General features: G+C 40.8%; 1 protein-coding gene across 1 annotated transcript in view; it reads left to right on the forward strand.

Moving 5' to 3' along the window:
• Window positions 1–642: 642 nt before the first annotated feature.
• The window catches only part of espn (espin), a gene marked incomplete at both ends in the record, with an annotated part of 41,745 nt that continues 23,518 nt past the window's right edge, over window positions 643–18,869 (forward strand). Inside the window, 7 exons of the mRNA XM_083920089.1 lie at window positions 643–942; window positions 3,528–3,721; window positions 12,024–12,210; window positions 12,397–12,579; window positions 13,407–13,538; window positions 15,089–15,344; window positions 15,900–16,183. Of these exons, the coding sequence (XP_083776215.1) occupies window positions 643–942; window positions 3,528–3,721; window positions 12,024–12,210; window positions 12,397–12,579; window positions 13,407–13,538; window positions 15,089–15,344; window positions 15,900–16,183 (1,536 nt within the window). The remainder of the gene's footprint in view (window positions 943–3,527; window positions 3,722–12,023; window positions 12,211–12,396; window positions 12,580–13,406; window positions 13,539–15,088; window positions 15,345–15,899; window positions 16,184–18,869) is intronic.

Genomic DNA, 18,869 nt, shown 5'->3' on the forward strand with positions numbered 1-18,869 from the left:
ACCGAGAGTTGTAAGTAGCCATTCGTACTGCGCCTTTAACTTCTGAGCCGATTTCCAGAAAGCAACAACCTGTAACAGGCTCAGCGATCCTCCCCCTGATGGATTATTTAACAGGCTGAGTCCCATGTCGCCATCTGCTATAGGAAGAAAAACACTGCGGAATATTCTCTGAGGCACATGATACATGTAAGCAAACGGGAAATAAAGTAATTCCTTAATAATAAAAAAAAGTTTACTGGAACACATAAACCGACCAAACGTGTGCAACAGGTGATCAGCATCCTGCGCGCGCCAGAGAGAAGAAGAAGGAGAAGAAGAAGAAGGGAATAATTGAGCCACTTCGACGGGCAACAACTAGAGAGCAGGTTAGCAACTTCACAGCTCAGATAAAGGACAATGGACTGACTTTAATTTAAATATGTAAAAAGATATTGCATTTTTAAAAATGTGTATGAACGGAATCGGTTTTTGATCATTTGGCCCTGGGAGGATGCGGAGCGAGAACTGAGTTTGCCCACAAACCTAACCGGGTGACTGAGAACTGAAGCTTTGTAAATACAATGCTGACCCAATTAGCGGGGTGAACCGATCGGGCTCAACGCAGGCAAACCGAAGGAAGGAGTCGTCCGATCTGCAGCAGCCATGGTGGTGGAGGGGGACAGGACGCTGCTCGCCGCGAGGCAAGGGGACGTGCAGGCTCTGAAAGTACAATTAGCGCAAAAAGAGCTCACCGGCGACGTCAAGGATGTGCTGGGGGCTTCACCGGTCCACCACTCAGCACGAGCCGGGAAACTAACCTGCCTGCGCTTCCTGGTGGAGGAGGCAGGACTGCCGGGTAACTGCCTGGCTAACAACGGGGCGAGCCCGGCGCATGACGCAGCAGCCACCGGCAACCTGGCCTGCTTACAGTGGCTGCTGACCCAGGGTGGATGCCGGCCAGAGGTGAGTGTCATGAACTTTAGTTGAACGTAAGTGTGGCAGATAGTCGCCTAATTCTGTCTTTCCTCTCACCTGGCTGCCTTTTACCAGCTGTGGATCAGCACCTGCCAACCCCACACACCTCACCACCAACTAGGGTCCGGTTTATAGGGTGTATTCATGCCTGGAACTTAGCCTCCGCATGCTTTAGACGTGCCAAATCTGTTAGAAAATATGAAACAACATTGAGACCATCATGAGACACTAAACCTGTGCTAATAAAAGTCAACGGTGGCTCAATGACCAGCACTGGAGCCTCACAACAAGATGGTCATGGCGTTGGTTCGATAACCATTCTGGTTTGACTGGTTGTTTTTGTGTTGCTGTTCAAACAGACGCTGGTTAGTTGACCACGAGGCCAATAAATATGATTTAGTCCTTATCATGACATCATTAATCCACTCATTGTGACTGCTCTGCATCAACAGAACCCTTTCATCTTGAGAAGTGATCAGTTATCAATTTGGTGATAACAAAAGTTACAAAAAAGTCGCAAAAATGCACCAATAACAGATTTAGCTTCAAGACTTTAAGAGACATCAAAACATCATGACCTTACAGAAGTCTGACTGAAAACAGAGAAAAAGAACCTTAATACTCCTGTTTTAGTTTCAGTTTAAACCGCTTTGCTGCACTGCCTCATGTCTCCATGGTGATGATGTATGCAAAACTGGATTTGCAAAAGTAATAACCTTATTATAACTTACAAAGGGCACATACTGTATATAAATACATAACGTCTATGTAGTTTGATTTGATAGTGGGTGAGATGTTTCAAGGCAAACGTTCATGATTACATCGTGCCCTGATGACTCAATTACCTCATTTCCATTTCCTGCATGTGGCATGATGCAAAATATTCACATCAGGAAAGGAATGTCCGCAGGCATTTTGAAGGAGTCCAAGTAAAAGCTGTGATACAGTTGTGCCTTGGTGTTCTCTGAAGAAAACCCTCATGTTGGACTAAGTTTATGTGCATTTATTTACAGCCATTAAAGTCTGGTGTGCCTCTAATTATAGCATTTTTATATACTGTTTTTCTCTTACACAATATAGTTAATTAAGTGTCTACACCCACGTGCAGGGCATGCTGAAAGGTATCCCCGCATGCTTTAAGTGAGAGGCAAGGTACTCCGGACAGGTCACCAGTCTATCGCACAACATTCACAATTACTCGCCTCTTAGCTTTTGCAGTTCATCTAGCCTGCACAGGAAGACAAAACTACACACGGGCATGATCCAGCCAGCTAGGTCAGATTCATCCCTAAGACCTTCTTAGTCTGAGGCGACAGTGCTAAAGACTAAGCCACAGAGATGACCTGTATTACTCATACTCTAAAACAATTTAGCACAACACAAACACAAGTGCCAAGCCCCAGTCAACAGGGTAAAGTCTGATTCTATATTTGAAATGCAGTAATAAGAGCTTGCTCTATCATCTAATTTCTCCATTACTTCTGCTGCCTGACGGACCGCAGAAGAGTGACAAAGAATGCCCCACTGACTAACTGATAAGATACCTGGCTGACATTTAGTGAAACCTATCAATTACCACTTGCAGTGCAATCAACTTGATGTGTTATCAGTGCTAGCTTTCACTTTTCATCATTGTGTCTTTTGCTTTGTGTTACTGCAGTCTGTTATTTTATATGATGTTAATGAAATTCATATGAGGCACTCCACTGCCTTCTTTGTGGATGAGACTTTAGTGTTAATACACATCTATTCACTGAGAATGCAAATACAGTCTTCTATTATCCGTGTTAGCTATTTGTCCATTTCCTGACACAAAGAATAGAAGTAGAAGAGAAGTAATGAATAATTTTGAGTCAGGGTTGGATGAGAGAGTTACAAAATGTATGATGTCTCACGTATTCTCTTTTCTTTTTCTGGCTCAGCTGATAATACTGTAAGTCTAAGTGCAATTGTTAGTCCATGCTGTTTAGAAAGGTTACAAGATAAAGTTTTCTCATGGAGAATGTTGCGTGTTTTTCACAGACAAGGTAAGCGTTTATACGTGGGCTAAGCAAGGACTTGTTTTCTGGTTAAAAAATGCCTGTGGCTAAAGAGCTTTCAGGATTTAACTAAATTAACCAGCAGACTCATGCTGTATATAAACAATACATTAACTTGTATTAACAGCGTATTTGAGCCATTCATCCAGCACAAAGAGTTCCACGATTAATTCCCTTTCTCCTAAGTTCAACAGTGAACACAGTAAAATAAAGTAGCAACAGTGATCTACAAATGGTTTTTATTTATTTCTAAATGATGTGATGGAGCAGCACCAGTCATTCATAGCTACAGGTTGCTAGTTTTGGTCTCTGGATGCCAACCAGTACATGTTTTAGTGTGCATATTAATAAATAAGTCTGTACTGCATCTATTGTATAATTTTCTAATGGAATCGATTTTATTTTTAGTATGGTGGTGTGGTTAAATATCTGAAATTATTTGGATTATCACCTTTTTAATCGAAAAAAAATACATTTGAAATGTATTTTTAAACTCAATTTTCCAACTCTGTTCCTCTTCTGTTTGATTGACAGGACAGGGACAGTTCTGGTGCCACCGTTCTCCACCTTGCATCTCGCTTCAGTCACCATGAGATCACTGAATGGCTGCTGAAGAGTGGCGAGGTGGACCCCGGGGCTTCCACCGATACAGGCGCCTTACCTGTTCACTACGCTGCTGCCAAGGGAGACCTGCCCTCTCTCCGACTGTTACTGGGGCACAGCCCAAAGTAAGAGGAACATGGTTTTTACTTTGCAGCGGTGTGTAAGCTTTGTTTCACTGCGTTCAAAATCTGATCCGTCAGTGATTTGCAATTTGTTGATTTCTTCTCGCCACTGTCTAATATTGATTTAATTTTGCAACTTTTTAGAAAGATTTAATGATCTTTTGTGCACAGAAGGCAAATATATATTATATGCTGTATAAATATTCTAATGAGCCAGCATGTGACAAAGGAAGGGGTTGGGTTGTCTTATTTCACTTAATTCACATTTGTGGGTTGGGAGACACTCAAGTGCACTAAAAGTTGAGTTTTTTTCATATATTAGGATAAACCGTTCAAATCCATATATAAGTACATTATCATAGTTATTTATATGACAAATACAGCAGGATATAAAAACTAAACTCTCATACCTAATCCAACCCTCTCATCTAGTACTACATTTTCGATCTCTCTTTCTTTGACCTTCACGTGTGAATACTTCAGTGTAGTTTAGCCTTTGGGCTAAGGCAGCTTTTATTTTTGTAAGATCTTGTCAGTTTCCTCCTACTATTTGTAACTGAAACAGGTTGCAATAGATCCACTGTTCAGATAGAAATTTCAGACTCACTTTAGCAGTCTGACATTGATAAATTATCTACCAGATTTCAAAGGTCAACAAGTCACCCCTAATTTCTTTTCAGATGCTTACCAAACACATGAGTTTTGCTCAGTATATATATAATATATATATATTTTGATGACCAACCTGCAATGTCAATTGCAAAATTAGGTCCAATGCAATTATTTTTATATATAAAACATCATAAAAAAAGAAAAATGCCTATCACAATATCGTAGAGCACAAGGTGATGTCATTAAAGCTGGAGTAGAAAGTTTAATTGTTGATGTTCTTCGGCCAAAAATCCCAAATAATCTTTCAGCATGTTGTAATTCAAGTGGTCTGAGAGAAAACTAGCACCTCCTCTTGGCTATGTTTTCATGCTTTAGAAAATCTATCTGCTAATCGTAGGCAAAGGTTCACAGTGAGAGCTAAACTAAGAGACTCTGTTATCCATCTAAACACAGTGCAGTAAAGCACCTGGAGAGAAAAAATAGTGTAAAACTGTAGTCCCGGTTATTGTCCAGGTAGCAGATATCTACGGGGAAGGATCTGATGTCTGATGATGGCCACAACAAAAAAAAAATGTTTATCGATTGACTAATGCTGGTGTGTGTGTGTGTGTGTGTGTGTGTGTGTGTGTGTGTGTGTGTGTGTGTGTGTGTGTGTGTGTGTGTGTGTGTGTGTGTGTGTGTGTGTGTGTGTGTGTGTGTGTGTGTGTGTGTGTGTGTGTGTGTGTGTGTGTGTGTGTGTGTGTGTGTGTGTGTGTGTGTGTGTGTGTGTGTGTGTGTGTGTGTGTGTGTGTGTGTGTGTGTGTGTGTGTGTGTGTGTGTGTGTGTGTGTGTGTGTGTGTGTGTGCACTCCTTGATGAATATCATTCCTAATCAGTTCAGTGTCAGACCCACCAGTGTCCTGTGAGGATAACACCAGGTGAGGCTTTGTCTTTTCTGAGGAGCCGCACTGAGCACAAGGACAGGATGTCAGGGTCAACGTACTCCAATTTACTTAGCTAGTAGGTTTTTCCTTTAGCAAACACCAGAAGTTGGTGTTGACTGTGATAAGATGTGTGATCATGATGCAGAAATGTATGTGCACATTTGGCAGCAACAACATCCCGGCATTCAAGTTACGCAACTTTGACCAAATGTCTAAAAATGGTGACTGTATCAAGAATATCGAGTGCAAAGGAACACTGCAAAGCTCCTTGGTCAAATTCAGTACACACCTAGCCTGAGCCACCAGTTGAGATATGAGAAAATATGTAGCATTGGCATTGTGGGCTGCAGTTCTGATGTATAGTGTATTATCATCAGATCACTGTGAATACCCTTTGTCACAAGTAGTCACAGGGATTTGTGGCTAAGTGGGATGTGGGCGAGTGGGATGATTAGGGGTTAATTGCAGCAGTTAAAGTCAGTAAAGTTAGCACTGAGGGAATGTGTAAGCTGCTCTAAAGAAACGATTCTTTATATTTCATCCAATCAAGAGATATTTTTAATATATGGTTGCATTGTTGCACGGCATACACATGCATTTAACTGGCATTTACAGGGAATTAATAGGTACTGTAGAATCCAGTTTTATGGCTGGTAATTGGTCTCGCCCTACAGGGAGTTGTACACAATTAATGCTTTTTAAACTTAAATTAGTTGTGATATTAAATTTAATTCAGTACACAAGTAGCTCCCGCTTGGTTTTTGTTAGGGAGGCGAGACTATTGGCCTTGCTTGGTTTGTTTTTCAGTTTAGCGTTATTGATAGCAACACCTGTCTGGTTATAAAATAATAAACAGTGGAGATAACTGCTGAGCTGATGGATGCTCGCTCTGCTGGTGTCTACTTCAACTACCAACAATCATCACCAACTGCTTCCATAAAGAAAAAGAAATGTAACTAATTGACGACTTAGACTTTAAGCTAAGCAGCGTTGTCTGTTGAATGACTTTGACTTTGATGACCCGATCAGGGCGAGCAGCTTGTTCAGGCACTAACCTCGTGCTCTCCACCTCCAATATTGTGTGGTTGCACCCCAGACAGGTGCATAGCTGCTGAAAATTTAATGAGCCTCAGGGACATGGTAGCTCCCTGATAGCTGGGCCCCATTCACTCTTCAACACCACCGCTCCCCCTGTTGCTGTTTACCATCATCTCCACGGCGACACACAGAAGCGACACACAGAAGCGACACACAGTAGCGCCAACCGGCGATAAGATTATGAGGAAAACAAATCTGTTTGAATAGCGAGGCTGCTTTCTAGTCACTCGGGCATTGTTCAGAATTGAACTTTGCAGAAGAGAGATAGCATTCTTGTTTCAGGGTTTATTACAAGCTGCAAATTTATATCAGCAGGTTTTAGGAGCTAATTAGATAGTTCAGCGTTTGTTCTGCTTGAAAAATCCCAAAGACAACATGACCCTCTCCGTTACATCATCACTTTAGTAACTGGCATCCTATTGGCGGTACACCATGATGAGGGAGCTGCTGCACAGAGGTAACAGTACAAACACTGACTGATGTGTAGTAAACAGGAAAAAAAACAACACAAAGTACATTTGAAGTCTTTTGAAGCATCACACTAAACCAATGGTTTTATGTTCTATTTCAGCCTCATAGCTATACCATCTATTTCAAGACCTCATACTTCTACTTTGGCTTTGACCGATCTAAAATTTTTGATGGCTGGTGGGCTGGTTTGAAGATTAAGGTTTGGTACCATTGTGTTTGTATCTATCTTTATCCAATCGGACCTTTCCAAGAAAGAGAATGCAAGGATCTTCAACAGTTCCCCCTTGAAATGTATTCTTGACAGCATTCAGAGCAACTGCAACCACTGAAACACACAAATAAACCTAAGACTACCACATCTATTCATTGGTTGGGTTAGGTAACACTTGAAAGGCCAATGCTGCCTTAACCACACCTGCACTGCCCACTGAGATGGTTCCATCTGATTTTTTTAATTGTATAGTTGTCATTTTTGGATAAAAGTATTATAGGTGACACACAACAAATTAGTTTTCTTTTGAATGACGTGCACAGGTCAGAAGTCCCCTATAGTCATTAAGTAATCTGCCTTTTTGTGTTACCATTGGCAGAGCACAGATGCAGCTTTGTTCCCCAATAATTTAGTGTTTGTTAGATTTATAAGCTATGTCTCAATTGGGAGCTTGTTCGCCCATCCATCCCAGAGAACCAAAACCAACAGGCTCATGTGCTGTGCCTCTGCTGATAGCCTTGATACACAAAAGAGTGTGTGTGTGTGTGTGTGTGTGTGTGTGTGTGTGTGTGTGTGTGTGTGTGTGTGTGTGTGTGTGTGTGTGTGTGTGTGTGTGTGTGTGTGTGTGTGTGTGTGTGTGTGTGTGTGTGTGTGTGTGTGTGTGTGTGTGTGTGTGTGTGTGTGTGTGTGTGTGTGTGTGTGTGTGTGTGTGTGTGTGTGTGTGTGTGTGTGTGTGTGTGTCAAAGTGCTACAAAAACTGTTGCTGAAATGGGAACATGTACTTTACAATTGAAACGGATAATAAGGTCCAGAATGAAATTAATTTATAATTTATGTGGTGGTTAGCACTCAGGCCTTACAGCAGGAGGGTTCCTGGTTCGAATCCGGGCTGGGACCCTTCTGTGTGGAGTTTGCGTGTTCCTCCCACAGTCCAAAGACATGCACCTGTTAGGTTAATTGATTACTCTAAATCCCCATAGGTGTGAATGTGGGTGTGAATGGTTGTCTCTGTTTGTCTCTATATTACCGGCGATAGACTGGTGTCCTGTCCAGGGTGTACCCTGCCTAATGCCCAATGTCAGCTGGGATTGGCTCCCGCCCCCCGCAACCCCGTTAGGGACAAGCGGCTGCAAATGATGAATGATGGATGGCATTCATTTCCTCACCTTCAAAAAAAGATCTTGTTATACATGAGGCAGTTTATCCTGTATCCAAATATCCTGGTTATTATATTTAAAAAGCTTCAATGCTAGCATTGATAAGACAGTATATATATATGAATAAAGATGATTTATTGAAGTGATTAAGGTGGTTGTTAAACACTAGGAGTGTTTGAAGGATATGCATGTCCTCTGCTTCTTGTCTGACAGTCATTTGTGTTGGTAATGTTAGAGGTTTCTTTTGTATGAGCCTCTAAAGTCAACCTGATGCTTGTTGTGTATCCATGTAGCAGCTCACCAACAATTCAATTAGAAGTCTTCCAAGCTTTGAATAGTTAGATTTGAAGTTGGGTGGCGTTCAGCCTTAAGTTTAGACATGGAGAGGAAGTAAATAGGTATGTAGAGTTTTTCACTCTAGCTGGGCTGCACATTTTTTTCTTCAGCACTAATCTTCTTAACTTCTTGGTACAAGTTGGATAAAAAAAACAGCTCTCTGTTCTCATTTACAAAAAGAGGTTTAAACTTAGGAAATGTAATGTGCCATTTTAAGATTTGTGCAGAGCGCCCACAGTATTACAACTCTACACTTTGTAGAGTATTGTTATTAAGTTGAAACCTTAGATGAGCTATTCTTAAAGTTTATATTTATGAAGTTTATGATTATAAGTTCCTCTACAGGTTTAAAACCCCACTAGACAAACTGGCATGGGTATTTAGCTGAACACTATTTTAACTAGTTTTGATTATGTGAGGCATTAGTGAGAAACATACTTCAGCCCATAAGTGGTTTATTCATCGAATGTCTCTGTGTGTCCCTACATTTTTGTTGTCTGCTTTGTATTTTTTCCATAGACTGTATAAAAAATGGACATAGCATACAGATACATATAAAGACGAGCATGTTTTTTTTGTATCAGGCCTTAAATAGGTTTAATTATGCTGTGAAAAACAGCCTATATAACATGGGGGTCAATGTGAAATTGCTCTATTATGAAACCCGTCCCTAGTGGCCACTCTGCAAACTGCATTTTGTGGCACTTCTGTATTGGATCTTTGTGTAGATTTTGGGCTCTACTGTCAACGGGTGTGGCCTCTAAAAGAAGATAAAAATAAGAGCTGCGTATTATGTAATCATTCAATTTCCACGCTGAATATGTCAAATATTTCATTCACAGTAAACTTGGTCACATAGCTGAGTAAGAAAAGTGCATAAATTCTCCCACATTATTCATTATTTAGACAGGAAAGGCAACTGAGAAGCTAACAAGCCTCTATCAGGCAAGAAGACAGTTAGTGTGACATCAATTACTCTGCTAGTAATGAAGATAACCTTGGTCTTTGTTATTGTGTACATGAGGGGAAGGAAGGGACAGTGTACAGAAAATGACTGGGGTCAGAGCTGAACTGGAAATATATCAAATGTCTGCTACTTTAAAGTGTTTTTCCTCCTCTGAGTGACAAAGTGACTGACGAGGTAGCACCCCTTGTGCCACTTGTTAGCTCTGTTGTCACACAAGGCTAACCTCTTTCTTAGCTCTTTGAAATCTACACCTGTTCTCCAAAAGCACTTCTTTAGTGGCGTGTTCAAGCCTTTTCACACTGGAGTGGTGACAAAGGCAGCATCTGCTTTGTTAGAATTGTATCAGTCTTACCTCAGATACCCCCAACTTTTTCACTCACGTTTGTGGTTAGAATTTATGGCAAATGAAAGATTGTGTCCTATACAGAGTAGACCCCAGTGAGCAGGCCAACTTCAGCCCACTTTGGTTACACTTATAAATAATTTACCTGTCTGCCCACTTCCTGATGACAGAATCGTACATTACTTCCCCTTCGTATTTTGAAATATTTAAAGTGTGCTTGTTTTTACTTGGAACTTTTCCCTCTAGCGCCAGACTTCCATTGTTTATTCTAACATTTCTTCTGAAAGAAAGGCTTAATTTTATTTGGTATACCTACAATTTCTACAAAAAAAGTTTTCTAAGAATTTCTTTTCGGTCTCAGAGTAGGACCTCATTGATCATAGGCAGATACAACCTTATGTGACAATATTTGGACCAGAACATATTGAAATCCACATGTTATTTTAACGCAGGGTCGTTAGTCACCAGAGTTTTGGCACTGGGCCACATCTTTCAAGGGAAAGTTTGGCAGGGTCATGTTTGTGTCTACAAGATCCGCCTGTTCACTTAAGACCAGCCTTTCATTTCCCACACCTTTTCTGCTCCTCTCCACCTACTCAGTCTGTCTTGGCCACATGCAAACCTTCATTAAGCACAAAGCAAGTCGGGCAAAGCCAGAGGAGCGTTAATCCTCTTAGGAGACTCATTGCTCATTTGTCAGGGTCCAAATAAAGCTCCACCTTATGGGATTTAGCGGGGAAGTGTTCACTCTCTGACCTCCCACTGTGACAGAAAAGATCTGGGACGAGGAGGGATACAGGCATTTGATTGGGCTTTTGCATGGGAGGCGGGAGTAAGGGCCTTTGGAAATAGGGGAGCGGGATTTGGCTCATCTTCACTGCTGTCTGCTCTCAAAATAACCGTATGTTTACACTGACTAAGGGATGTTTACCTGTGACAGTGTCCTGTTGCCTTCAGCCTACATTCACACATCCAACCTTTCAGATAAAAGTGGGTTTGTCAGCTAAAAGACTATAAACAGTGATTTGATTGAAGTGCCTGAAGAGTACACAAATATTTATGGGATAATTATGAGTGGATATTTTAAATAAATTGATCTGAGTTGTAAGAGGAAAGAGACAAGCCTCCATTGTGGCACCGCATTAGAAAACCTGCATACAGCAGCAGTAATGTATGCAAAGGTTTCACTTTGAAACACTTCCCAGCAGATAATTTATATTATATAGATTATATTTAGAAAGAAGAAGAAGAAGAAGAAGAATTCCTTTATTAGTCCCGCAACGGATGTATAAAGTTTCCTATATACATCCTTTAATTTAACTTGATATCTTTATTTTCAAAATATAACCGGACTAATACTCTATTCTGACTTCAACTTTTTAACAAAATCTAGTCCAGTTCTAAAATACAGCAGACAGCTTTTTTTAGTGGCTATTAGCTGCTCCAACGACAAACTGAGACTTTTGAGAAAGAAAAAACGAAAAATAAAAGCTTCAGGAATTATCCATTCAATACAATTTACTTTCCTTAATATCCATTATTATTAGTAAATTTTCATCTTTCCATTTTCAGTTTACTTCCAGTTTACTTCCAAAAGATGGACCAGAGACTTCTAAAGACGGAGCGATCTGATTTTGGATAGTTTTGTTTTTTTCAGTATAATAGTTTTGCATTTACTTTAAATGTGGCATTGTCATTTGAAACCCAAGCTACCCTCTTTAGTTTATTTGGCCTGAAAATAAGTTTTCTGCAAGTAATGAATGTGTCCATTCATTCATTCTACTTAAAATACAGTATAAATATACAGTGTGTGTACAAATTACATCAATTACAGGGTTTCACTTCTATATTTGCTTCTGTGTTAATAGCCTTTTAAGATACTCTACAAACAAGTATGTTAGGCAATTGTGGTTATGACATGAAATTAGTAAAACCTTTATCTGGTCAAACATGTTTTTACCACAATATTATAAAGCTGTATCCAGCATGCCACTGAAATATCAGTGGGTTGCATTTGAAATCCGACAGTTGTAAGTATCTATCTATTTATATGTGTTGATTATAGGGTAGATTATATAAATGCATTTAGGTTTTAGTGATGAAGGAAGGACGGGTTGCCAGATACAACTGGTATCATAGATATCTGGTCTCCACGTGTCACTTTATTTTGTTTAAAACTTCCTTACAGTGTTGTCAACTCCCAAACTAAGAATGGTGCCACACCGCTCTACCTGGCCTGCCAGGAGGGTCATCTGGAGGTCGTCCAATACCTGGTCAAGGATTGTGGGGCAGATCCGAGCATCAGAGCCAATGACGGGATGACACCACTGCATGCTGCTTCCCAGATGGGCCACAACACTGTTATCGTCTGGCTGGTGTGTTGGAATATCAGGATACTGTAAAACAAATCTTTTTATCAAATAGAGTACAAAAGTTTATTTAAAAAATGTGCCCTGAAAGGGGTTTTACTATTGGAATATAAAAGCCCCAAAAGCAGCTTTAATTAATTCTGAAGTTTTAGGACATGACTTTAACTTGTGTCGTTACCCTCCCTCCTGAAGATGAGCTTTACAGAGATCAGCCTGACGGACAGGGATAGTGATGGGGCCACGGCCATGCACTTTGCAGCCAGTCGTGGACATGCAAAGGTGCTCAGCTGGCTGCTGCTGCACGGCGGAGAGATCATCACTGACAACTGGGGAGGGACACCGCTTCACGATGCTGCAGAGAACGGTGAACTGGAGGTATGTGTGTGGGTTTTTTTTTTTTCTTCTGTAGTGTGCAGAAGATGTAGCCTGAAAAACTACATTAGGTAAACAATATTCATGTAAACCATGTAAGAGCATTGTGATTATTGGAGCTCACATGTCCATACAGAGTTTAACACTTAACCATCTGTTTTGAATGATTGTTCTCTAGCTTATGGTTTTACCACCACCCCAACCACCTTCTACTTTGACTAATGTTTTGTGGTACCCAAGTCTGGTCAGTCAGCTGTTTCAGCACAAGCTGGATGTATCTAACAGAGAAATGCTTTTTGCCTGATATTTGCACTGCATAAGAAGGGTTTGAAAATTTAACTCAAAGGAATTGCAAAGTGCTGGCCCACGTTTAGGCCTGGAGATTACTACTTTATTAGAAAGCTAACTCAAACGCAAATCAATATGGCAACACAAAGCTTTCTCAGTCTGAGAACTAGCAGCTCAGTCTGGCTTCCACCTGGCACTTGACGGGGGGGGGGGGGGGGGGGGGGGGGGGTCCAGAAATGCTTTGTATTAATTAATGCTTTGCATTAAAGAGCAAGAGGAAACATTTTTACAGCATATCAACTATACATGAAGGATATTTAATTTCCTGTTACCTATAATAGTGAGTTATGAGCAATATTGTGTCCATTAGTCTATGAATTAGATGGTCTGTGACTGATCATGTCATATTTTGCATCCTCCTAGTGAGGTCTAATAACTAATTCAAATGTAGTTCAGGGTATTTTTAGATTTTAACTTTGACTGACACTATGTTCATATCTGACTTGGACCACTTTCTCTGTCTCTCTCGTGTCACTCTCCAGTGCTGTCAGATCCTTGTGGTCAACGGGGTGGACCTGGGCATCAAGGATCAGGACGGCTTCACAGCAGCAGACCTGGCTGAATACAATGGCCACTCTCAGTGTTCCAAGTATCTGCGCACTGTGGAGAACATGGTAACACAGCCGTGCATCCTGACCAACTATAACCTCCATGTGGACAGGGCCAAGCCCAGAGGGACTTTATCCGTGAGGATCAAAGTATTTTAATTAACACAAACTTTGAATCCCGTCCCAGAAATGAACCATAAGTATGAAAGAAATTAGGTGTAGGTCATTCTGTCTTTAACAAATCCTTGGATACTCCTTTAAAGAATTATATATCTAATGGTATTAACAACAACACAGAATTTTATTATTTCAACATCAGGAACTCCACTGGACTGGATTTTCCTAAAACTTAACTGAATTATGTGCTACTTGTTCTGCAAAAACAACTGCAACCGTTTAGGTTAGTGGTTCCTAACCTAGGGACTGGGACCCCAAATGGGAGGCCGGATGAATCTGGGGGGTCACAAGATGATAAAAGACATAAGAATTTAAAAAAATTGTAATATGTTTGTGTTTCGCTTTTTCACTGTTTTTGTGAAATCTGGATATTTTCATTTTTGTTAGGTCTGTAAAAAATCTCTAGATGAAACTATCCAATAAGGAAAAATCTTTGTTCTGTTTATAATTACGTCTTTACCAGTGCCATAGCCTGTTATAGAGGGTCATAAGTAGACTTTGCCTCATTTTAAGGGGTCACAAGCCACGACGGTTTGAAACCATAGCTTGGGCGTTTCAGTGTTGATGTGTCAGCAGTGTCTGAAGTATTATGCAATCATCTTGTCAAACTGGGGTCATATGTCATACCAATGTGTTTTTTGCATTTTCATACACTAATTGGTCTGATGGGAACTCTAATTAAAACAAAGAAACATACAGTATACTGTACATACAGTATTCATAAAGCACATAATGTGAACTGTTGCCTTGTTTGTTTTATTAACAGCACAAATGCCCCAACTTCCACTTCATCCCACTCCGCATGAAATTAAGAGTTATCATGTCTGCTATAGTGCTTTATGACTAAACTGTAGTCCAAATATGATAATTAATCATTCAAATTCTTACTCAGTCGGTCCTCCAGAGTCAAAAATGCGATTTTGGAAGAAACAAGACTGTGCAGATTGCAGCAGCTGTCGCTGTTTGTCCCTTGACTCACATCAGTTTTCCTCTGTTAATTACAAGAGCGATTAACACTTCATAAACAGTGGACTGAAATCTCCAAGTGGTGAGAGGAATAATAACTCCTCCACAGTGAACTCTCTGTGGTGTGTGGGGAACAAATTTTCCCCCCTCTTGTACTCTTCCCATTAGGGACATTCAGCCAACTGAGTCCCTCAGCGTGGGAAAAGCAGAGGGCCCCAGAGCCTTTTTCATCAGCTGTGAGATGTTTCATTAGTGTGCAGTAATTAAACTCATAAAGCTGTTCCCTTCCTACAAGTCATGAGGGACTGACAGGTAGTGGGATTTAAGATCTGATGAATGAATAAGTAGATAATTCATATTAACCAATTTATCTATCATATAATAACACTATCCTTTTACATGTAAATAAAACAACGATTAAAAAAAAACACGATACAATGATGCTTGTATTCACAAACTGCATTCTTTGACAGAGTGTGGAGCACCGTGTTTTATCTCGGGACCCCTCAATGGACCTGGAATACAAGCAGCCGGACTCAGGCCTCTCGTCCCCAAACACCACCATGCCCCCTGCCAACCAGACAGCACACTTTGACATCAATTCACCATCCAGCTCCCTGTCCAACTACGACTCAGCCAACTCCAGCCAGTCCAGCACTGGGGAGAAAAGGAGCAGCTTAACAATGCCACGGGGCCCTCCTGCTCACCTGAACACAGTCGCACACACAGGTCTGTAAAAATATGACACTTTTACACTTAAGAGTTTGGTTTTCTACAGTGAACCGATAAGGTGAATAGAAATGTACGACATATGTCATTAAATTAATTCCCAAAAATGTTACATTCTGTTTCTGAAGTATCAAATGATGTCGAGTTCAACAGTCAACTACATCTTTTTATCATCTAAGCTCAAAATCCAAAAGTTACTGTAGGTGAAACACGCTTTGCTGTCTTCAATCATTTAGCCATAAATTTTCGACTGCTGTTTTTTGTCTGCTGCTTCAACCAAAATATAGCATCTGAGCAATGGTGGAAACCTTAGCTATTTACTGAAGTAGAGCTTACATCATGCAGTAGATTGCTTCTTTCTGTTTTGTGTCACAGGTGCATGGTATACTGGTGCTGCACCCTAGTGGTCTGTGTGCAGATAGTTGTTTTGGATGGAGAGGTGGACCATCATTAGAGTACCTCGTGTTTCTCATTCATGTTTGAATGGTGTATTAACAAAAGTAAATGTTGAAAGGGTTACGCTTTGTTTTGTTAATTGCCCCGTCTTTGTCACAGGTGCATCAGAGTCAGGCATTTCAGACATGCAGGCGTATATGGATATGCTTAACCCAGACATTGGTTCTGACGTGACCAAGAAGAATGAGACACCTGCTGATGCTACCTCCAAGGCCCCGCCACCACCAACCTATCCACCCCCGCCTCCGCCACGGTCTCCACCAGCACCCCCTCCACCCCCGAGCTACCCAGCACCTACGCCCCCTCAGGAGCCGACGTCAGCGGAGTTCTTAAAGGTGAAAAGCAACTTGCGGCACGTGGAGAGCAGCACCAGCAAGACAAAGGTAAGGACAGAGCTGGTGAGGTGAAAAGTTGACACTCTTTGAAAGTCGAGCCTCAAAGCTTTGCAAAGATTTCTTATTAAGAGGGAAACCCACAAAGACTTCCTGACAATTACATGTTTTATTGGATCATTGTTTGTAACCTGGCACATGGTGTGTTACACAGCACCATCTAAAAAGCTGTCATTGGAAGGTGATTGGAAAAGGACAGACACTTTCAAAACATACCTGTCAGTTGGTTGGATGGACCAACTGTTTATCAAACTCTTGCTAAAGTCAGTCGTGAAAAGAGCAAAAACATCTTTTTCATCTAGAAAAGCCATTATTGCCATTTGTTGCTCTTCTTTTAATGTAGAAATACTCTCCAGTTTGGATATAACTGATGTTATCTCAGTATCTACATTAACCTCTTTATAAGCTGTCATTGTTGTTGCACGGTCGGCCAACACGCACACCTCAACCACACCTTTATCTGCCAGTAACTCCTCTGAACCACTGGTCTTTCGGACCAAACAGCAGATGAGCCCACATTCTCACTCAATTTGCGGGAAAGCCACTGCTGTGCAAGGTAACATGCTGCTGTGTTCAAATACCAATACTATCATATTATTTAGTATGCCAGTTAAAGATTTGGTGTGCCCACTACATAGTATATCAAATGCAGTATGCCAAAAATACCAGGATGTCCTACTACACCCAGTCAGATTTTGCAATATTCAAGCCATCTTGCTTTTCTGGCTATTCTGACCTACAATCATTTGCAACAAATATGAGCAAAGGGGTCAAAGTTCAAGGCACAATGTTATGACAAAGTTATATGTCACAATTGTAACTAAAAAGAAAAGTTTGCAAATCAGACGTTTGCGTTTGCCCCTCGAACTGTTTCACTGTGCAGAAATAGTAAGAAGGGAGTCCCTTTTTATTTATTTATAGTATTAAGATGAGCAAATATACAGTGTAGCAGTGTGTTTCCTATATGAGATGATGAACAGCACATAACCGTATACTAAGTAAGGTAACTGGTGCTCAAACATGCATAGATATCCTAAGTTTTGTGAACATTTCTGTTGCTTTTTTTTGCTGAGTTTGTGATATGAAGAGGGATATGGAACAGTCCTAAAGAAGCAGGAGGACCGGGCTGTTTAGGGTAAATTGGCCATTAGCGGCCATTTTCCCTTGTGTCTAATCAGTCGAGCTATTGCTCTTGTGTAACAATGTGTCTTGTCTGGGTGCTTACAATGATGTTATTGTGTTAGCAAGGCTAACGAGGCTAACAAACATGCTCATTACCGTGGCAGGCCTGACACATGAAACGGTTGTGATGGGTTTGATGTTAATTCCAGTAATTAATCTGGCTACAGATGACTCAAAAGTGGGTTTAAAGAAGCAGCAATTAAAGCTGGCATCAACATTAGTTTCAGTCCTGCTATGAAGTACATTAAATCTGGTTGTGAAGTTATTCTAACTGAACTTTTGTTTGAGTTGTTCAGAGGACGTTGTAATTACGACCAAGATAACCAATCTGAGAGATCACTTTCACTTCATGAAGAATTTATATCTTATTGGTTGTTGCCATAACTTACAATATGATGATAGCAAGACACGACTCTTTTGTTGGTATTTATTTTCTGCAAGTACGATGGAAGCAAATATTACATGAAATATGTAAATGTTTTTTATCTTGCATAGTAATTGTATTGAAATATCTTATTCACCCTAATTAGAGGCCATCACTGCTGTATCATTTCATCTAAAAGCAGAAGTACAGTATAAAGATCAACTCATTCGTTGGATGCAGTTATTGTTCAGACAGACAGACAGAGGCTGTATGTGTATAGATCTGCCATGCAAAGTCACAAAGTCAGCTGTTGTTAGATGTTATAAAGTGACAGTATCCTGTCTCCAGGGTGAGCTTTTGTGTGTGCGTGTGCGTGTGCGTGCGTGCGTGCGTGCGTGCGTGTGTGTGTGTGTGCGTGTGCGTGTATGTGTGTGTGTGTGTGTGGGTGGGTGGGTGCGTGTGTGTGTGTGTGCACGCTCATCACCCATATAGGGAAAAAGGTTTTTAATTAGTGCCACCCCCTCTCCTCTCTGTACCCAGGTGACCAGCCCGGGGCTCGCCCTCATTAACAATTTAACAAAAGCCAGTGCTCAGATCACATGCACTCACAAACACACACACAAATGCACCATTAAGATCAGTGTCCATATACACTGGGAAAAACAATCTACCATGGGCGTCATAGTAACAGGGAACAGTAACCTCATCCAGGGACACAGCCAATCAGATGGACCAATTTCACCAAACATGTAGATGTATTACAGCTTAGTTTGTAGAAAACATATCTTTTTAAATCTTACCATCCCGCTAAAACAGCCTGGTGAAAGTTTGTTTTTTTCTGTAAAGACTTTGTCCACTGCTGCGTCTCTCATCTCATTTGTCTGAATTTGCCTTGACAGAACTCAAATGTTTCGTGTGCAGCAGCCAAACAAATGACTACTTTGCCTCGTGTTTTTTGTTCTTTAGATCTACTATAGGCTCTCCTGAAAACTTGGACATTAAAATTTCTCCCGCGATTAGTATATTTTCTGCTGCTAATTCAGGGAACTGAAGGGTAGATTATTCCAATACTCCTAAAGCCTGAGATACTTTAGTGCTGTCACCTGGGTCTTTGTCTTTTGCAAAAAAAAG

The sequence above is a fragment of the Echiichthys vipera genome (genome assembly GCF_963691815.1).
Source record: "Echiichthys vipera genome assembly, chromosome: 9".
In the NCBI taxonomy this organism is placed as follows: domain Eukaryota; kingdom Metazoa; phylum Chordata; class Actinopteri; order Perciformes; family Trachinidae; genus Echiichthys; species Echiichthys vipera.